The sequence below is a fragment of the Rhamphochromis sp. 'chilingali' genome, assembly GCF_963969265.1.
Source record: "Rhamphochromis sp. 'chilingali' genome assembly, chromosome: 4".
Taxonomy (NCBI): domain Eukaryota; kingdom Metazoa; phylum Chordata; class Actinopteri; order Cichliformes; family Cichlidae; genus Rhamphochromis; species Rhamphochromis sp. 'chilingali'.
In genome coordinates this window covers 704,046-725,768 of record NC_137948.1, presented here as the reverse complement: position 1 = coordinate 725,768, position 21,723 = coordinate 704,046, and the positions used below count along the sequence as shown (strand labels likewise).

Genomic DNA, 21,723 nt, shown 5'->3' with positions numbered 1-21,723 from the left:
AGACGCACATGGAGGGCGTACGCTCGGCGAAATGGCCTTCGAGGATTCAGAAACACCCGTGGACGAAGCTTTAAAGAAGTCACGCTGAGTCGGGCATATGAAACCATCAATAAACACGTCGCTCAGTGACTCAGACGCTGCGTTTTATTTCTGTCTTTGCAACACAACGACATTTAAGCCAATAAAGCTCCACTTCAAGCTTTCCCACTATAAACACCGTGACTACTGGAAGTCCACCAGCACACATCTGGTGATGCAATGGCTGATGTTAGGAAAAGCACTCGTGCACACTCGGGCTTCATGTGACCTTTGCTTTCTTCCAGAAAACAACGCCTACAGCTTCGGACGCACGACGATAGCCAACCTGAAGTCTGGGTGAGATTTCATATCTTCTTCTTTGCTTTGTTAATCACGGCGTTGTTTCCTGCAGATGTTTCAGAGTAAAAGCTTGTGAACCTTCCTGTTGAGAGGTGTAATCTGGGGGTTTGCTACATTGCAGGACGAACCTGCTCTGGCTGCACACCACGTTTGCCTTCATGTATCTGCTGCTGACCGTCTACAGCATGAGGAGGCACACGTCTAAGATGCACTACAAGGAGGACGACCTGGTAGGAAGTCCGTGAACTCTGAGGACGCGGCATTTGTGCGCTTAGCCGTGCGGTAATCCCAGTTTTGTGTCTTGCAGGTGAAACGCACTCTGTTCATCAACGGCATCTCCAAGTATGCCGAGGAGAGTCAGATCAAACAGCACTTTGAGTAAGTTCCACGCTCTCCTGTCAGTGACTGCACGGAGCTGTTCTCCTGCTCCGAGTTTGTGATGATGAGTGTAACCCCCATGAGTCTGCCCTGAACACTCAGCTTATCACAGTTTCATTCAGAAGGGATGTCCCTAATATGGTCATCTGGGGCACATGGCCAGTCAGATGAAAGTGAAAGGGGGCAGGGCTAAAGCAGCTTGTTTCAGACACTGCACGAGGCCCAGCATCAGATAAAGAAGGATGATTATGAGCTGTGAGTCCTGCAGCGCTGCTGTGGGAGGGTGCAGGAATCGAACGCTTGTTCTGATGGTGGTGTGCCTCCTCTGTGTCCTGCAGGCAGGCGTACGAGAACTGCACGGTGCTCGAGGCTCGGATCTGCTATAACGTGGCCAAACTGATGGCTCTGAACGCTGAAAGGTGAGGCCCAGTGCATGCTGGGAGTAAAATCTCACACACCCACACAGTAATCATTCATATGCATGAAAATGTGAGACTCTGAACGCATCACGTTTATAAGTAGAAATGCATCGATCAGCTGGTTTTGACCCCTGAGCTGTGTGAACATCTCCAAGCTCTTCACAAGCATTCTGTATTTTCCACCTTGCAGTAATCTAAATACAGATTACTGCTGTCATGTTCAGCTCCGCTCCAGAAGCCTTGTTTCTGACTCCACATCGACCAGTTGGACCCGATAAATCTCCAGCAGTCAAATCATTTCAATTCAATTTTATTTATAGAGCACCAACATGCTTTATATTGTAAGGGAGACCCTACAATAATAGATACAGAGAAAAACCCAACAATCATATGACCCCCTATGAGCAGCACTTTGGCAACAGTGGGAAGGAAAAACTCCCTTTTAACAGGAAGAAACCTCTGGCAGAACCAGGCTCAGGGAGGGGCGGGGCCATCTGCTGTGATTGGTTGGGGTGAGAGAAGGAAGACAGGATAAAGACATGCTGTGGAAGAGAGACAGAGATCAGAAAAATAAAATACTGTAAATAGGAGCTTTTTTCTTTTAAGTTTTCCAAGAAAATTTTTTGCTGCTCTAAACTGATTCAAGCAGACCTTTGACCTTTTGCACAACCAATCACAGGTGTTTACATGAAGACTGATGATTTGATCTGTGCTGCAGAGCCACAGCCAATGAAAAACAAATTGCAGACTTTAGTTGAATCATTGCTGACAACTTTAACCCAGGTTTGTTTTTATTCACATTGCTTGTTGTCGCTACACAGCTTTTTTTCTTTTTTTTTCTTTTAGCAGGTTTATCCAGACCTGTTTGTCTTCTGATTAACTAAACTGCTCCTTATGTGAAATTCAAGTCTGGTCAGCTAGCATGGCCTACGTTACCTTCAGCTGCCCCGGCTACAGGAGCCTGGCTAACTACGGGTTTTTATGAGGGTGTGAAGCCCAGTCTCCAATTCAGTGATCCTGGCCTCCAGAGCTGCAAACAAGCTACATTCATTCCAAATATCGTTATTGCTAAAGTGCGCCGAGGAGTAAGCATCTGACACGAGCAGGAAAGTGCTCCACGTCGTCACCTGATGACTTCATTCGTGTTTTGCAGGAAGAAGACGGAGCGCAGCAAGAAGTTTTTTACCGACCTGATGGCTAAAGAACACGTTCCCACCATGATCAACCCCAAGCCCTGCGGACACCTCTGCTGTTGCGCCATCGCTGGCTGTGAGGAGGTAAAAACAAAGACATCGCCCCCATGGCAGAACCGTGCGCGGTCACATCAGCAGCTGCTAACTAGCTAGCTGGGCTCATTATACAGCGACGTTTCTGCACATTCCCTTCAGTTCATCAACTGCGCAATGATTTTGTCCTGCGTCGCATGTCTCTGCGTTATGTTGTGGTGTTTCCGTTGTTAAAATGCCGCCAATACAGAAAATGGCGAGCTGGTACTCAGAATGATGAGTCCAGGAGCAGCACGCTGGACTTCAGGGTTACTTCACCTGTCCTGCAAGTCGTCACGACATCGCCAAGCTTTACCCACATAATTCAAATGCTAACGTGCTAATGTTAGCATGTCAGGTGGCAGTTTGTTGATGCTTTTCTGTGGTCTGCAGGAGGAGGCGGTCAGCTACTACACCAAGAGGGAGGCCAAACTCAAGGAGGAGTACAGGAAGGAGAAGGAAAAGGTCCACACCAAGCCTCTGGGCATGGCCTTTGTCACCTTCCAGAATGAGGCCATGACTGCCATGTAAGCCACTCACTTCACTTCCTCTTTATCTGTCTCAGACTCCTCCCCCTATTTTTCTCCTCAGAAACTTCTCATTTGGCGATCGTTAAATATTTTATGGTTTTTATAGTTTTCTCTAACGAAATGTCCCACCTGCCTCCACCTCACGTTAGCCACACCCCTCACATTCGAATCCTTGTCATGTCTTCGACCTCACCTCTGCTCACGGCTCTTCTTTTCTCAGCATTTTGAAGGACTTTAACGCCTGTCAGGTTCAGGGGTGTCGATGTCGTCAGGAGCCACGTTCCTCTCAGTTCAGCGAGGTTCTTCACGTTCATAACTGGAGTGTTTCGTACGCACCCGACCCACAGAATGTCCGCTGGTATGTCCGCACGCTCCGCCCACCTGAAACTTTGGACAAATAAATGCGCCCTTTGAGATCAGCTGACTCTGTGTTCCTTCCTGTAGGGAACACCTTTCACTGGGCGGGATCTCCTGGTGGATCCGTTGTTTTGTCATCAACTGCATCCTCTTCATTCTGCTCTTCTTCCTCACCACGCCCGCAATCATCATTTCCACCATGGACAAGTTCAACGTCACCAAGCCCGTCGAGTATCTGAATGTAAGAAGCGTGAAGCAGGTGTATAGTCCGGCTTCAGGCCGATTCCTTCAGCTCTGACTCTGTGCTCTCTGTCTGTTGGGTGCTTGGATCAATGCTTGTTGGTGAATGGTTTGGGTTGATTGGGTGGATGTTTGGTCGGATGAATTGTTTTTCTTGGTTTCTTGAACAGAACCCCATCGTCACTCAGTTCTTCCCCACCCTGCTGCTCTGGGCTTTCTCTGCTCTGCTGCCAACCATCGTCTACTACTCTGCTTTCTTCGAGGCTCACTGGACCAGGTACAGCTGCTTCCACTGCTGCTCTTCATCACTTTGTTATTTGTGAGAGTAGCACACACCGTGAAACTAGAAATAAATAAGTCGAAGGTCCCATTTAAAGTCATTTCCTGTAGAGTCCCAGTGATGATTAAAGTCGAGTGACGCTTGTATCTGACCTCAGTGTTTGCCATGTTTTGTTTTTTATCCCCTGCGTTATTGGGCACGCTTCATCCCATTTTTCTTTTCTTTTCTTTTCTTTTTTTTTTTTTTTTTTGTCCCCGTTTACCCACGCTTTGTCCCCGTTTACCCACGCTTTGTCCCCGTTTGCCCACGCTTTGTCCCCGTTTACCCACGCTTTGTCCCCGTTTGCCCACGCTTTGTCCCCGTTTGCCCACGCTTTGTCCCCGTTTGCCCGTGGTTTGCTCCTGGTTCCGTCCATCTCACAGTTTCTGTTTCACCTGTCGGTGTGTGCAGGTCTGGAGAAAACAGGACAACCATGCATAAGTGTTACACCTTCCTGATCTTCATGGTTCTGTTGTTGCCATCTCTCGGCCTCAGCAGGTAACAGATCTTGTGGCTCTAAAGAGTGTGAAACCTGACTGACCTTTGACCTCTACTAAAGCGTTTCTGTCTGTGCTTTCCAGTCTGGACGTTTTCTTCCGCTGGCTCTTTGACAGGAAGTTCCTGGCTGATGCTAAAGTCCGATTTGAGTGAGTTATGTTTTGTTTCCAGCCTACAGTTTGACGGTTGTTACCGCTCACTGAAAACCACTGTGTTTCTGCAGGTGCGTCTTTCTGCCAGATAACGGCGCCTTCTTCGTCAACTACGTTATCGCCTCCGCATTCATCGGAAATGCCATGGACCTGCTGAGGATCCCCGGCCTGCTCATGTACATGATCCGGCTGTGCCTGGCTCGCTCTGCTGCCGACCGCCGCAACGTCAAGAGGGTGAGGACACACTCACTGAGAAGTTTATGGTGGTGCGGTAAAGCTTTCAGCCCACAGGGGGCGCTGCTCTGACTGTAACCCTGTCTGTCGTCCCTACAGCATCAGGCCTACGAGTTTCAGTTCGGAGCAGCGTATGCCTGGATGATGAACGTCTTCACAGTGGTGATGGCCTACAGCATCACCTGCCCCATCATCGTGCCCTTCGGTCAGTCCAGCACTGCAGTAACTGTTAGTCAGTACATGTTTAGAGTAACAGTACAGGTGTTGAAGTAGTAGTAGTACTAGCATCCAGGTGAAGTCATACAAGTCAGTGTAAAGTGTGACGGTGGCTGAAAATAGTCTAATTCCTGTTCCCGTAAAGTCTCAAGTCAGAATAAAAGCAGGTCCAGCATGACGTCAGGGGTATTCAGCTCACCTGTTCACCCGCAGGTCTGATGTACATGCTGCTGAAACACTTGGTGGACCGATACAACATGTACTACGCTTACCTGCCCTCCAAACTGGACAAGAAGATCCACTCTGGAGCCGTCACCCAAGTGGTGGCAGCACCCATCCTCTGCCTTTTCTGGCTGCTGTTCTTCTCCACTGTACGCACAGGTAAGCCCCGCCCACCACAGCTGTGTCAGACCTTCCTTGCCGCGCCGCCTAGGACGGCCGCTTAGACCGTTTGATGAGTCCAATAAAGTAATGCGAGTGGTGCAGGTAGCTGTTCTGCAGAGACGCCCTTCATGACTGCAGGATGTTTCTGAAAGAAGCTGCAGAGCTCAGTAGCATCCCTGAGTGTCTGGGACACTACGAGTCTCCCGACCCTCTGAATCCCTGAATTTCTCTTTTATGTAGTTAATTGTAGTTTTCATTATTAGTGGATCAATGAGAAGGTTGAACAGTTCTGGTCGTTTGTCACTGATAACAAGTGCTGACAGTGAAAGGCAGTTTCTGACATGTTGCTTTTTTTGGGGGGGTGGGGGGGTAGACTATAACAAGACAATACCAAGACCAGTGGGTATCGAGACCAAGACGAAGTCAAGACGAGACCGAGACAAAAAAGTCTTTAAACTGCAGCCAGATGCTGCTTCGTGTACAGGTCTCGGGCACATTTATGTGTTTTTGCGATGCACAGCCCTCCTCACCACCGTCCACTGTCTCACTCACTGAGAGGACAGACGCACGCTCCACGTGACCGTCACGTCCATCACCCTCTCTGTTTTTCACATAATGATATTATCCTATATCCTCGCATGTGATTGGCCACAATATGGAGGGAAATTAATTGAGTTGCCGGCTCTCGCTCAATGGGAGTCGACTCTTCTGATTCACTGCAAAGCGCTCTCGTTGTGTGTCATGGATACTGTTGACTCCAAATCTCCGACCACTATGTCGATCTGAGACAACAAGAGGGAGACAGCGGGAGCAAGACCAAAGTCTGTCGAGGTCGAGACCAAGACCAAGTAAAACTCTGGCGGGGGGGGATTTTTTAAATGTTTCTATCGTTTTGGGGGGGTCTGACAGTCCTGCCAGTGGGTACTGGCTATTATCACCCTGATGACAAGATGTCGTCTCCGTGGATGGCGTTCGATAGCATCGCCGAGTAAATGTGGTTAACCATACTTGTCCTCACATCTGATTGCCCGGTGTTTTCAGAGGACATTTGTGGGTCATGGTTCAACCTCACTCTCACCTGGTCGGATACAAATAGGCGATAAATCCGGGGTAACGTGAGGCAGTTTTCTGAGGTGACTCCTTTAGTGAAGTTAACCACACCCTCGGTGAAAGGATGAGCTGTTTTAAATCCAGCAGAACTAAAAAAATGATGTGTTAGTATTCGCGACAGGAAGTTGTTATTTGCTGACCATAGCTAACTGCTAATGTGCTCTCAGGCTTCGACACGCCGACCTCCATGTTCACGCTCGTGGTGCTGATCGTCACCATTGTGGTCTGTCTGTCTCACGTCTGCTTCGGACACTTCAAGTACCTCAGCGCTCACAACTACAAGGTACGACAGCAGTGCGATGAAGGTTAGTGTGCAGTGTGTGAACGCCAGCGTCTTATTCCGAGCATCTCCATTTCAGATCGACACAAAGGAGAACGACGTGGACGCTGTCGAGAACGGACGTCCAGCTCGTCCCTCGTCCTCACCCACCACCAAATCTCAGGTGACGCATGTTGTCTTTATTGGGATTGCAACAAACCACTCCCCCAGGTTTTCATCAAACGGGTCTCAGTACCGCCGGAGATCGGGGCCGCTGAGGCCTTCGGTTAGTCCGCCTTAGACACACTCACAGCTGTTTGAGTCTGTGGGCCCAGAAAGGCAGGCAGACTCACCAAAGCAAACCAAAACTGAGACAAACTAGGAGATGGTGTGAGATTTTATCAGAATGCCTTTCCTGGACTGATCCTCCCGTACAGCTCATAAAACACTGAAAGGTTCAAAAAGCACCAAGCTCAAATTCAAAGATCTGCTCTTACCTTATTTAACTTGTCTCTCAATCACTGCACTGAAGGGAGAACAGATTTGTAGTTCTTGATTTTATCCATAAGCTAATAAAACATTCTTTCTAGTTCTCTAGAAAACCTTGGACCTAAGTTACCGATGGTTCCCTACTTGTTGAGATACACAAGTTTTATGAATCACAACTAGCAAACAACACTCCAAAAGTTGATTCTGTTCATCTGGACGTTTTCAGTGGGAGAAACGTTTCATCATCATCCAGGTGACTTCTTCAGTCTCAGGTTTCCAATCTTATAAACAGGACATTTGCATAATGACTGGCACCAGCCCACTGAAGGAACAATGGGCCGGGAGGTCAGCTCCTTAATCTTAATTATGCAAATTCTCATGACCACTGATCAACAACCTCTGATCAATGGCCATGAGTCCCATTCACAGAGAGTTGGGGAATGGCTGCAATCACAGCATTGTAAGATGGTGACGGATGTACCCTTAGGCCCCTCCTTGATTCAGAGATGGTCTTTCCCTCCTTGACTCCGCCCTCAAACCAGCGTTCCTCCCTGTCCAGGATGTTACATCCTCATCATTGAAAGAGTGTCCACTGGCCTGTAGGTGTGAATAGTCTGCAGAGTCCTGGCCTGACGAGGTGGCTCTTCTGTGTTGTGCCGTCCTCTTCGCCAGAGGTTGTTTGGTTTCCCCAATGTATAAATCCTGGCAATCCTCCTGCACTTAACAGCGTACACTATGTTACTCTGTTTGTGTTGGGGGACCCGATCCTTGGGGTGGACCAGTTTTTGGCGCAGCGTGTTTTGGGGTTTAAAAGCCACAGAGACCTGATGTTTAGAAAAAAAGCGTCTCAGCTGCTCCGATACTCCTGACACGTACGGGATCACTACAGGTTTTCTCTTGGGCAGCGGTTGTCCTTCTCTCCTGGATCAGCTGGAGCTTTCTTTAGGCGCCTTCCCAGCTTTGACAAAAGTCCAGCTGGGATAACCACATTTACTCAGGGCCTTCTTGATGTTCTTCTGCCTCCCTGGCCGCTGTGTCAGTGGGGATGGTGTTCGCTCTGTGTTGTAGCGTCCTGATGACTCCCAGTTTGTGCTCCAGTGGATGATGAGAGTCAAACCTTAAATACTGATCCGTATGTGTAGGTTTACGGTACACGTCAGCTTTTAGATGTCCTCCATTACTGATGGAAATCTCACAGTCTAAGAAGGCTAAGCTGCCATTCCCCAACTCTCTGTGAATGGTACCCATGGTCTTTGATCAGTGGTTGTTGAGAATCAACAATCAATCAGAATTGACTTTTGGAGATTTACTCACCTGGATGATTGAGCATGCATCAAGAAGATAGCAAACAACACGTTTTTATAGAAATCGGATCACGTCACAGTTCTCTTTGTGGTCATGTCTCTTCCTGGTGGTTGACCTGTTTTTATGTTCCTTCCAGCAACAGCAGCAGATGTACATCGCCCAGGTCCTCCAGGACCCCAACTCGGACGAGCCTGGCGGAGGGAGCAGCGAGGAGGACCGAGGGTCATCGCAGGATGAGGAGATGCTGAATGGAGGGAACAGCATCAATGAGGCGGATTTCCAGTCGGGGGAGGACAGTCTGATCGCCAACGAAGTGCACCAGTAGCTGGGGGTGGTGCTAGAGGAAGGGGGCGGAGCTAGTAGAGGGTCATACCCACACAACAGTTACAGATAAAGCTGACTGGAAAATCACTACACCCATAAACACTTGTACAGTAGATTCACGGTTAGCTCCACCCCCTCTTGGCCTGAAGACTTGACCCTGACCTTTGATGCCGGCGCCGGGTCGCCAACATCCAGTCCTGCACGCCTGTGGATCCTTAATGGACATCAGACTGTGTCCACAGGAAATCACTGTATATAACCACAAAGCCAAAAGTTCTTTTTCTTGGGTTGGGTGGGTGGGTTTTAAAAACTTGTGCCTGGGCTGGATTCTTTGTTCGCACTCGTGTCTTGATTTCTGATCCCACTACGGGTCACCTGAACCCGACCCCTCCAGGGGTCCAAGCTGATGCTGACGCTGTCTTTTTTTCTCCGCATAGTGAGCGCCTGTTGCGTCATCACCGTACTCCAGAATCAGAGCGTTAAACAACTCGCCAACCGCCAGTTCTCATAGTGTTAGAAACCTCGCTTACGCAGACGCATTGTCATCCCTCTTCTCTGCTGGCCCGTCCTCGCCTCCGTTCTGTGGCTCTGAATGCCAGTACATTCAGCGAATCACCTTGGAGTGTGGGGCTTTTGTTTTTTTAGTTTTTGTACCTGCATGCTGTTAGGAGTGCAGGATTAGGATTAAACTGTCGCACCTTTGGACGATGTCATTCATTGCCGGATTGTACTGGCGAGCGAACACGTTAAGCTTCCTCTCGCCTGCTGGCTTCAGTTGGACCACTCCTCGCCGTCGGACTACAACTCTCCATGCAACAACGCTTTCTTTTCTGGTTTGAGTTCACCTGAACTACCTTAAATCATGAACACCTGACAAAGGGAACAGGGATGTTTGTGTCTGTGTAGGTTTAGCAATCTGAACTCTTTTCAGAGGTGGGATGAACTTTGTGATGACTTTCAGCAGCAGGTAGTTCGACTTCGGGTAGATGAAGAAGAAGAGCAGCGCTTTTCGTCGGGATGTTTTTACCTGAACACCTGAAGTTGGAGGTACTGAAGGTGTGTGCTGTCCGTCTGTCTGTGTTAGCTCCTTATAAACAGACTACATCACAAAGGGTTCACCAGGCGTTGATGAAAATGCCATCCATCTACTGTAGAATCAGTTCAGCATTTTTTTCTTTCACTTTCGTACAAAAGTTTAGAAATATATAATCATGCCGTTTCGGTCTCTACGCGCATCAATAAAGTTTTAGATAGAGTCCGACTGGTGCGAATCGATGGTTTCATCTCTGCCGCGGTACGACGAGCTCCTTCCATCCAATAATGAGCCACAGCTTCCTAGATGTGCCGCTGGTCCCTCAAACAAATAATCACTGTTTATTTCATGCTAATGATCATATTATGACTGTTTTTAGCTAATTAGCTGGGTTTATCTGACTGAAGCTAACCCTTGGCTAGCTAGAGCAAGCGACTAATAATCAGGATGTTTCAGTCCATGAAAAAAGATACTGACCCTTTGTCCTGTTAGCTCTTGTCTTTAAAGCTAATAACTTAGTTTGTCGTCCCGATAGTGCAGTGTTAGCCTAGCTCTGGCTCCAGTTAATAAAACTCACCTGATTAGCTCGTTAGTAGGGATGAAGCTGTGTAAAGTTGAACTTACTCCTAGCTTCTCGTTCACACCGACGGCTGGTTTAGAACCAGGACAGAACTGCTGAGTCATTGTTAGCTTCAAGCACACAACTCAGACACATAGGAATGATGCACTGTTAATTGTTAGCATGCAGGCTAACACAGCGCTAGCCTGCTAGCCCGGGGTTCGCATTCTGTTAAATGAAGACTAAATGGTCTGAAACCGCACAACAATGAAGAGGTGATGGTTTAGTTAAGCTAGCACTTTCCCCTGTTTTGCATGTGATGCTAGCAGGGCCACGCCACAGGGACGCAGCGGTGAAACCAGTGGTCTGGTTAACCAGTCGTCTGGTTAACCAGTTGATTTACACCTGATTGTGTCTTCGGCTGTCAGAGGTGAGCAGGCTCGTAGCTCACGCTCCATGTGGTCGTGGTGCCGATCTGCCTCCCGTTGGAGGGATGTAGAAAACATCAAGTTGCAACTGACTTGGCTGGTGGTGACATCATCACAAAGACAGGTCAAGGGGTGTGGCTTCTGCAGAGTAACATAAGTGCTTAGCGACAGAATGGGGAGGAGCTAGTCTCAGGTGTGTTTTGTTTTGTTCCTTTTTTCTCTAAAACAATGTTTACATCAGATTTTGTTTGGTGTGTGTGTGTGTGTGTGTGTGTGTGTGTGTGTGTGTGTGTGTGTGTGGGGACACGGAGCTGGACTATGAAAGCTGCAGCCGCTGGCATTGGCGGGCGGCTGCATGCTGGAGCTCTGCAGCGTTCGTGTCCGGGTGTCGTGTTCTGTTTGATGTTCCCCGCCGCTCCGCCCATGATTGTACGCAGATGAACCTGAAGGTGGAGTCGAGCCTGATCCTCAAGGTTCAGCTCGGCAGCTCGCAGGTGATGACCTGCTTCCTGTTCCTGTCTGTGTAAGGGCACCGGCATAGAATCATTTTCAGAAAGAGAGGCTGAAGTTCGACCGGAGCCGCACAGACCCGGCAGAACCAAACACGAGCTCGGGGGCTTCAGCGGTCACGGCCTGCGGGAGCCCTGGGACTGTTTGTGTGGAAAAATGGGACTCGAAGGTTTCTGGAAGCGAGCCGCTGCTTCGTGCTGTTTGGTTTGTTTGTTTTTTCTTTTTTTAAAAATAAAATTCCTGAAATGTGAAGAAGAAAAATGTGAAGCGAGGCGTGAAGCGAGGCGTGAAGCAAGCGACAAACTGTGTAAAAACGTGTGTAAATAGCCATCGAACTGCAGTCTGTCGTCCACGTCCTGCTTTAATTTATTGCTGTGACTCTTATTTATTTGGACTTTGGTTTGTGTACAGTGACACCTTCGTCTTATTTATGTTCCTGATCAATAAAACTGATTTCATCCGTGCTCTCGTGCTCTCTGTTTGTCACACCTGAACATGGATCTGCCCTGAGGCAGGAGAAGTGAGCGCATGGCAGGTATGAAGTGAGCGCGCCACATAAACACTTTTAGGGTTAACTGAAACTCTGAGTCAGTTACCATGGTAACAGACGGTGGACGTCAGCTTTTGTCTCTGGAGCTGTGTCCCAAAACGTCAGCTGAATCCTTCGGAGGCCGCATTTGAAGGCCGATTACGTCACAGCCAGGCGACGAAGGCTGTCCCAATTCGTCAACTCCTTCAAATGTGGCCGACAAATGCGTCCTTCATTTCCCCGAATTAGAAGGATGGGTCAGGTGTGTCCTTCGTGGTCCACCATATCCCAGGATTCATAGCGCGGCCCAGCCAATTCCAGTTTCCAACAATGGCGGCCGCTACTAAGTTTTTAATACTACTCTTATTAATCTTTCTGGGTCACAAAATAAACTTTGAACATATTTTCAAGCGAGAAAGTAGCTGTGCAAACATCAAATATCTGCTCGATTTATCAAGACATCACATATTTGCAAAAGTGCGCCGACATTTTCGAAGACGTCTGTTAGACCACCCGCTCGATAGTTGACCGGGGGTTTCAATGGTCACTCAACCCGGCGAGAGCAGCGGACACCCGGCTTCATCCTTTTCAGACCCCCGCTGTCTTTCACTACTCAGGTTAAACATGATATACAGTGGGGCAAAAAAGTATTTAGTCAGCCACCGATTGTGCAAGTTCCCCCACTTAAAATGATGACAGAGGTCAGTAATTTGCACCAGAGGTACACTTCAACTGTGAGAGACAGAATGTGAAAAAAAATCCATGAATCCACATGGTAGGATTTGTAAAGAATTTATTCGTAAATCAGGGTGGAAAATAAGTATTTGGTCACCTCAAACAAGGAAAAGCTCTGGCTCTCACAGACCTGTAACGTCTTCTGTAAGAAGCTTTTCTGTCCCCCACTCGTTACCTGTATGAATGGCACCTGTTTGAACTCATCATCTGTATAAAAGACACCTGTCCACAGCCTCAAACAGTCAGACTCCAAACTCCGCCATGGCCAAGACCAAAGAGCTTTCGAAGGACACCAGGAAAAGTATTGTAGACCTGCACCAGACTGGGAAGGGTGAATCTACAATAGGCAAGCAGCTTGGTGTGAAAAAATCAACTGTGGGAGCAATCATCAGAAAATGGAAGACATACAAGACCACTGATAATCTCCCTCCATCTGGGGCTCCACGCAAGATCTCATCCCGTGGGGTCAAAATGATCATGAGAACGGTGAGCAAAGATCCCAGAACCACACGGGGGGACCTGGTGAATGACCTGCAGAGAGCTGGGACCAAAGTAACAAAGGTCACCATCAGTAACACACTACAACGGCAGGGAATCAAATCCCACAGTGCCAGACGTGTTCCGCTGCTGAAGCCAGTGCATGTCCAGGCCCGTCTGAAGTTTGCCAGAGAGCACATGGATGATACAGCAGAGGATTGGGAGAATGTCATGTGGTCAGATGAAACCAAAGTAGAACTTTTTGGTATAAACTCAACTCGTCGTGTTTGGAGGAAGAAGAATACTGAGTTGCATCCCAAGAACACCATACCTACTGTGAAGCATGGGGGTGGAAACATCATGCTATGGGGCTGTTTTTCTGCCAAGGGGACAGGACGACTGATCCGTGTTAAGGACAGAATGAATGGGGCCATGTATTGTGAGATTTTGAGCCAAAACCTCCTTCCATCAGTGAGAACTTTGAAGATGAAACGAGGCTGGGTCTTCCAACATGACAATGATCCAAAACACACCGCCCGGGCAACAAAGGAGTGGCTCCGTAAGAAGCATTTGAAAGTCCTGGAGTGGCCTAGCCAGTCTCCAGACCTCAACCCCATAGAAAATCTGTGGCGGGAGTTGAAAGTCCGTGTTGCTCGGCGACAGCCCCAAAACATCACTGCTCTCGAGAAGATCTGCATGGAGGAATGGGCCAAAATACCAGCTACTGTGTGTGCAAACCTGGTAAAGACCGATAGTAAACGTTTGACCTCTGTTATTGCCAACAAAGGTTATGTTACAAAGTATTGAGTTGTATTTTTGTTATTGACCAAATACTTATTTTCCACCCTGATTTACGAATAAATTCTTTACAAATCCTACCATGTGGATTCATGGATTTTTTTTTCACATTCTGTCTCTCACAGTTGAAGTGTACCTCTGGTGCAAATTACTGACCTCTGTCATCATTTTAGGTGGGGGAACTTGCACAATCGGTGGCTGACTAAATACTTTTTTGCCCCACTGTATGAGTCACTCAGATAACTTAAAAATTTTATTGTTGGGCTTTTTTCTGTGTTTTATTTGTTCGTGAGTAAATCGGTTTGGCTGAGATTAAAGTTATTACCTTAGATTAGATTAAATAAAACTTTATTAATCCCACGGGTGGTTTTCACAATAACGTTGAACAGAAAACTGATTAAGCAGAAGTGTGAGACGGTCGAGAGTTTCCTCCAGTGTCCTGTTATTTTTTTAGACAGCAAGGAGCAGACAGTCGAGTTTATTAAACTCCACCGAGACAGCGGTGACGCTACTCTGAAGGCTGGACCATCCCATTTCACAGCCTCGCACTTCTGACCTTCTTGGTCTTCGAAGGACCCGGCCCACATAGACCACGAAGGCCGGGTCCTCTGGAGGATGTGGCCGACGTTTTGGGACAAAGACTCCTCCCCTCCTGCTGCACCTGAACCGGCTGAGTGACCGTCATGGATCGAGCTCTATCTGCTGATTCCAGTCTGTTGTTATTTTAATCACATTCATGTTTACAGCTGTTTGCAGATGTTGGACTTTGAAATCGGAGCCGCCTAAACGTTAAATATGAAGTTTAGATTTTACTCCATCTGCCTCCACCTCCAAACCTTCAGTTTCACTCCTGCTGCTCTCCTGTCACACTCGTCTCCACCCTGCCTCACCTCTCTGTGGATGACGTCTTCTACAGCTGAGGGGTAAAAGCTATAATACCCGTGGTGAGCATGCTCAGATATGACTGGCCCGACTTGATCGGCCAATCGGGCGTGAGAAGATCTGAGCTGAATTCAGTTGTTTCACAGGTGGAGGTGTGAGTGAGCGTTAATCACCTGCCGATGGTTGGTTGTGTAGGCCTCCACCTCAGAGGTGGAATAAACTGCCATTTCCACTCCAAAGAGTCACATGACAGTCGAGTCAACGACTCTTAGGACCGCCTCAACGGTCACGACCTCACTAAGTGTCACGTACCAGGGACTCCCCCTGAGTTGTATGCAAGGTGAAGCATCTGGGCCTCCCTCCACCCACAGGCAGGAGGAGGACGTGGCAATGTTAGATAAAGGTGGCCTCAGGTGTGACAGCTCAAGTTCTAAGTGCCCGGCGTGGTCATGTGACCACTTTCACAGCTTTTGACTCAGGCATGGCAGAGGAGGAGGAGCTGTTCAAAAAGCATGCTCCCTCCATGTTTGCATGTTCATGCTGTGACCCCTTTTATACAGTTTATACGTAGTTCAGGACCGCAGCTTTAGCAGGTTCAGCTCCGTGATCACAGGGTTCCCTCACAGCGCTGCAGTTCACACGCTGCTGTGCGTCACGCTCTGTCTCATTACACGTTTCAGGATCACGCACCTGTGTCAGGGCGGAGCCAAAGGTCAGCCGTGATTCCCAGACAGATAAAGGGTTAATAAACGATTACTATTCATATTGGGCTGCTAGTGCTGGCAGCGGCCTGCGCTGAGATTTAGCTGAACTCCGGCTGATTCTGACCAATCACATCAGTCCGTTTCACTCCGAGCCACACCTGAGCAGCACGTCACGGTTCAGCGGGTGTTGAGGGCAGCCCGTGGCTGGCGGTCACTAGGGGGTGCTGTGGAGCTGTGCTGATATCACACGTATGCTTGACAAACCGTCCGGTGTGCAATTTGTGGAGCACATTAAACTCCAAGGGAACGGATGTGTGCAGCTTCCGTGTTTCTATTAATAGATGAACAATATTAAAATAATAAATATTCCAGAGATGAAGGTGACAGTTTTGATTTTGTGACAGTGAGGTTCAAAGGTTATCCAGCTCAGGTGGGGGCAGCGGTCACTGAAACCTGGGCCTGGTTCATTTTCTCTCTGTAATCTGAGCTGGTTTCTACTATAATAAATAGAAGCAGCAGCTTTTGTATTCATACTTAATGAACGTACGGCTCAGTGCTGCTCTCACCCGTCTGTAACCATCACCTCCAACACCAGAATGTCTGTGAAGGTTCTCAGTCATCCAGGTCATCTACGTCCACTGTGAGCGACCATCTTTGAACAGAGGCGGTGGTTTACGACACCAACTCTCTGCCATCTATAATCCAATTTTGAGATCCTTCCCAGACGCCTTAACGCCCACTCACATCCTGGGCCATCTGACCTCAGAAAATCACATGATAAGGTGGGGCCAGGTTTCACAATGAACACACCCGAAACTCTGGCTGATTGGGACCCACACCCAGTTTCACACCTTGGCTCAGGCGATTAGAGGATCATCAGGGGGTCCTTTGTCCCTCTGTGGGGGGAAACTCCCACTAGGTTTATATCTGGGACTCTCCACCATTTGACCTTAGAACTGAAGAAGCTTCTCGGATGAGAGGTGAAACGTCTTCAAGCAACTTAAAGAAGTCCAGACGCTTTTCTTTGCAAGCTCCTTTGACCAACACCGGAATACTGCGCCTCACCTGCCAAGGAGCAGCAGGTGACTCACGTGTGGAAACCTACGTGAACCAAACCATCAGGTAACCTGTGTGTGACAGAGTTTGAAGCGACGTTTAAAATTCTCTCCTGGGAGTGAAGCAAACACGTGCATAAGGCCCAAAGTGCTGCTGTTCACAGCTGTCAGCACAGACTCTGTTTGTCTCTGTGAGGCAGTAAATCAGACCCAAATGTTCCTCCGGCTTTAAAATTCCCGCCTCTGTGGTGCAGGACGTTTACACAGGCTGTTCTCGTTTATATGACCTCCACCAAACAACAGAACACGCTGAGACAGAGGACGATGCACGTTTGTAGTCTTCTTCTTCTTCCTCCAGTTTAACGGCAGCTTGCATCCATCGGAGTTGCATTACTGCCACCCTCTGGTGTTACTTAGACTGCACTTAGCTCTTTAAATCCTCTTAAACAACTTAATATAATATGGCCAATATTATATTATTGTCAGATTATTATGATATATATATATATATATATATAAAAAAACACCCAGCACGCCCCTGCGGGCGGTTTATCCTTCAAGCTCGGGTCCTCTACCAGAGGCCTGGGAGCTTGAGGGTCCTGCGCAGTATCTTAGCTGTTCCCAGGACTGCGCTCTTCTGGACAGAGATCTCCGATGTTGTTCCCGGGATCTGCTGGAGCCACTCGCCTAGCTTGGGAGTCACCGCACCTAGTGCTCCGATTACCACGGGGACCACTGTTACCTTCACCCTCCACATCCTCTCGAGCTCTTCTCTGAGCCCTTGGTATTTCTCCAGCTTCTCGTGTTCCTTCTTCCTGATATTGCTGTCATTCGGAACCGCTACATCGATCACTACGGCCGTCTTCTTCTGTTTGTCTACCACCACTATGTCCGGTTGGTTAGCCACCACCATTTTGTCCGTCTGTATCTGGAAGTCCCACAGGATCTTAGCTCGGTCATTCTCCACCACCCTTGGGGGCATCTCCCATTTTGACCTCGGGACTTCTAGGTTATACTCGGCACAGATGTTCCTGTACACTATGCCGGCCACTTGGTTATGGCGTTCCATGTATGCCTTGCCTGCTAGCATCTTGCACCCTGCTGTTATGTGCTGGATTGTCTCTGGGGCATCTTTACACAGCCTGCACCTGGGGTCTTGCCTGGTGTGATAGACCCCAGCCTCTATGGATCTTGTACTCAGAGCTTGTTCTTGTGCTGCCATGATTAGTGCCTCTGTGCTGTCTTTCAGTCCAGCTTTGTCCAGCCACTGGTAGGATTTCTGGATATCAGCCACCTCCTCTATCTGCCGGTGGTACATACCGTGCAGGGGCCTGTCCTTCCATGATGGTTCCTCGTCTCCCTCCTCTTTCTTGGGTTTCTGCTGCCTGAGGTATTCACTGAGCACTCGGTCAGTTGGGGCCATCTTCCCAATGTATTCTTGGATGTTCCTTGTCTCATCCTGGACTGTGGTGCTGACACTCACCAGTCCCCGGCCCCCTTCCTTCCGCTTAGCGTACAGCCTCAGGGTGCTGGACTTGGGGTGAAACCCTCCATGCATGGTCAGGAGCTTTCTTGTCTTTATGTCAGTGGCTTCTATCTCCTCCTTTGGCCAGCCTATTACCCCAGCAGGGTACCTGATCACGGGCAGGGCGTACGTGTTGATGGCCCGGATCTTGTTCTTACCATTCAGCTGACTCCTCAGGACTTGCCTGACCCTCTGCAGGTACTTGGTGGTTGCAGCCTTTCTAGCGGCCTCTTCATGGTTCCCATTTGCCTGCGGGATCCCCAGGTACTTGTAACTGTCCTCTATGTCTGCAATGTTGCCTTCTGGTAGTTCAATCCCCTCAGTTCTGACTACCTTCCCTCTCTTTGTTACCATCCGACTACACTTCTCCAGTCCGAACGACATTCCAATGTCATTGCTGTATAGCCTGGTAGTGTGGATCAGTGAATCGATGTCTCGTTCACTCTTGGCATACAGCTTGATGTCATCCATGTACAGGAGGTGGCTGACAACTGCTCCGTTCCGTAGTCGGTATCCGTAGCCAGTCTTGTTAATGATCTCACTGAGGGGGTTCAGGCCTATGCAGAACAGCAGTGGGGACAGAGCATCTCCTTGGTAGATCCCGCACTTGATGGTAACTTGTGCTATGGGCTTGGAGTTGGCCTCTAGTGTTGTACGCCACATCCCCATTGAGTTCCTGATGAAGGCTCTTAGGGTCCCATTGATCTTGTACAATTCTAGGCATTCCAGTATCCAGCTGTGGGGCATTGAGTCATAGGCCTTCTTGTAATCAATCCAGGCAGTGCACAGGTTGGTCAGTCTGGTCTTGCAGTCTCGGCTGATTGTTCTGTCTACCAGTAGCTGGTGTTTTGCGCCTCTGGTATTCTTGCCAATTCCTTTCTGTGTCCCGCTCATGTATTGACCCATGTGCCTGTTCATCTTAGCCGATATGATGCCTGACAGGAGCTTCCATGTAGTACTGAGGCAGGTTATTGGTCGGTAGTTGGAGGGGACCGGTCCCTTCTTGGGGTCCTTGGGGATCAGGACCGTCCGGCCTTCAGTTAGCCATTCCGGGTGTCTCTCGTTAACTAGCAGCTGGTTCATTTGTGCTGCCAGACGCTCGTGGAGTGCAGTCAGCTTCTTCAGCCAGTAGGCGTGAACCATGTCGGGCCCTGGTGCTGTCCAACTCTTCATACTGGAGACCCTTTCTTGGATATCTGCCACTGTGATGGTTACTGGACCCTGTTCAGGGAGGTCGCTGTGGTCTGCCCTCAGATCCACTAGCCACTGAGCATTGCCGTTATGGGTTGCGTCCTTCTCCCATATGCTCTTCCAGTATTGCTCCGTCTCCAGCCTTGGTGGTGCTGTTCTCTTATTGTTCCCTTGCCACTGAGAGTACACCTTTGCTGGTTCTGTGGAGAACAGCTGGTTTATTCTCCTGCCTTCTATCTCTCTGGTGTACCTCCTCAAGCGGCTGGCCAAGGCTGTGAGTCTTTGCTTGGCAGTTTCCAAGGCCTCAGGTATGGACAGCTTGCTGTATTTCTTAGGCACCTTATTTGTCGCACCTTTCTGCAACTCTGTTAGTTGGCTAACCTCCCTCCGTGCTACTTTGATCTTGCCCTCTAGCCTCCTTCTCCATGGAGGGTACTGCCCCTTGTGGCTGTTCAACTTGTAGCCAAGCATCTCACTGATCACTGCTGCCGTATTGTAGATCAGCTTGTTAGTGTCGGTAATCGTGGTTGTAGGTATTGCTGCATTAACATCATCTAGCAGACCTTCTGAGGGTACTTCACGTAATCTTGGTAACTGGCTACGGGGGATCCAGGTTTCAAGCTTGGCCATGATCCTATTTTTCAGGTCAGTTCCTCTCGCACTCAACGATCCTTCTCCTATCGCACTTGGGGCTATGTACCCAATCTCGGGTGGGGGTGATGATATCTCCCCCCTGACCTGGCGTCCTGACTCCTCCTTGCCGTAGCATTTGTGTTGTACCTCGTCAATCTCTAGCTGTGAGAGCAGTCCCTTCTTTCGAATGTTGGAACACTGAGCTACTAGTTGTTTCGCCGTCATTGTGGATGTTGGGTATCGAAGAATCCATAGGTCCCTCATCCTATTCATGTAGCCCCTTCCGCCGGGGTTACTTGCGTAGTAGCATTCCAACAACGCCCTGTTTTCGTCCCTTGCCCACCGATGCCTTCTTGTTCCAGTAGCCCACTTTTCGTCAGGGTGCCCTGGTTCCTCAACACCTGACGCGGACCTTGTTGATCCGGGCGACGTCCGAGCCGGCATGCCTGTCTCGCTCATGTCTGCGGTAGGCTTGCTTAGCATAGGGGGTCTAGCCTTAGGACCCTTACTGGATACAGACGCCCCAGGCAGGAATCGAACTTGCGATCCTCTGTTCCAAAGGCGTGTAGTTTAACCACTACGCTATCCAGCTGCTTTTATATATATATATATATATATATATATATATATATATATATATATATATATATATATATATATATATATATATATATATATATATATATATATATATATATATATATATATATCTGACTTTCAGCTTGTTGTGTTTGTGGATATATGACTGACGTTAATTATTAAACATTCGCACATAAATAAGTGACGTCATATTCAGTACTTTTGACAGTTCACTCTTCGGCCGCTCCATCTTATTAGGGAAATTCCACATACATAAATGTAAATTTCAAGACTCAACCCCATCATTTAATTTGTTTTTGATTGAAATTGAATATTACTTAAACTCAAAAAAGGTTTATCATTGATTGAAATTCTTTCAGAAATGTTTAACGAATGAGCTGTCACAACTTTCAAGTACAAAGTTGTTATGAAGTCTGTCACATCCCCCCCCTTTTTTTTCTTTTTTTCTTTTTTATCCTTTCTTTATTTATCCTTCTTATTTCATTGTGCTGTATATTGTTACTCTTACTTGCCTTGTACGTCTACTGTACAAACTGAACTGGAATGACTGACTGTTCGCTTTATAATTTCAATAAAGTTTTGGGAAAAAAAAGAAAAACCTCTTCGGCCGCTCCCTTCTGCCGTATTTTGCAAAATTATCCACACCCACCGCCGCGCTATGAATTGTGGGATATATGGGACCACGAAGCATGCACCGGACCACGCTTGGTATTTGGGGGGAAAAAAAAAAAAAAAAAAAAGCTTGGTATTTGGGGGGGGGGGCGTGCCAAGATGGCGGAGTGAGTAGACGCTTTCTACCGAGTTCTGCACAAAAAGTTCGTGAACAACGGTAAAGCCTAAGCTTTATGCTGCTAACACTAACAATTCACTAAATAAGAGAAGATACAGCAATCATAGGGCAAGAAGCAGCAGAATGCCGAATCAGAAAGGAGCGAAAAGGGGACTGGAAAGTTCCAAGTCTAAGATAGCGCCTGAGAATGCTAACGAGGAGAGTGCTACGTCCAGCAACGTGCTAATGGATAGCTTCCATAACTACGCAGCTACTACGGTGGCACTCAAGTTAGCCGAAGAAGAAATGGATGAGTTCCCACCTCTCCCTGTTACACCTCTCAAATCGCCAGCTCCGAAGAAGTTGATGTACGAACGCAGCAGCTCTGACCCAGTTGATGTAAATGAGATAATTTCTCGTCTGTCAGCACTAATAAAC

At 48.2% G+C, this 21,723-nt stretch overlaps 1 protein-coding gene across 4 annotated transcripts in view; it reads left to right on the top strand.

The window, feature by feature from the left end:
• The window catches only part of LOC308394752 (CSC1-like protein 2), a 28,830-nt gene extending 17,979 nt beyond the window's left edge, over nucleotides 1–10,851 (top strand). For 2 of the 4 annotated variants that reach the window (XM_080879232.1, XM_080879230.1), the window contains 17 exons: nucleotides 324–375; nucleotides 500–608; nucleotides 686–756; nucleotides 1,095–1,175; nucleotides 2,329–2,452; nucleotides 2,834–2,967; nucleotides 3,191–3,328; nucleotides 3,415–3,568; nucleotides 3,738–3,844; nucleotides 4,298–4,384; nucleotides 4,468–4,533; nucleotides 4,608–4,770; nucleotides 4,870–4,975; nucleotides 5,200–5,367; nucleotides 6,648–6,763; nucleotides 6,840–6,923; nucleotides 8,676–10,851. In XM_080879232.1, the coding sequence (XP_080735358.1) occupies nucleotides 324–375; nucleotides 500–608; nucleotides 686–756; nucleotides 1,095–1,175; nucleotides 2,329–2,452; nucleotides 2,834–2,967; nucleotides 3,191–3,328; nucleotides 3,415–3,568; nucleotides 3,738–3,844; nucleotides 4,298–4,384; nucleotides 4,468–4,533; nucleotides 4,608–4,770; nucleotides 4,870–4,975; nucleotides 5,200–5,367; nucleotides 6,648–6,763; nucleotides 6,840–6,923; nucleotides 8,676–8,858 (1,943 nt within the window). In that variant the 3' untranslated portion in view covers nucleotides 8,859–10,851. Of the gene's footprint in view, nucleotides 1–323; nucleotides 376–499; nucleotides 609–685; nucleotides 757–1,094; nucleotides 1,176–2,328; nucleotides 2,453–2,833; nucleotides 2,968–3,190; nucleotides 3,329–3,414; nucleotides 3,569–3,737; nucleotides 3,845–4,297; nucleotides 4,385–4,467; nucleotides 4,534–4,607; nucleotides 4,771–4,869; nucleotides 4,976–5,199; nucleotides 5,368–6,647; nucleotides 6,764–6,839; nucleotides 6,924–8,669 lie in introns of all 4 variants that reach the window. The other 2 variants (XM_080879229.1, XM_080879231.1) reach the window with 1 other exon arrangement.
• Nucleotides 10,852–21,723: the final 10,872 nt, after the last annotated feature.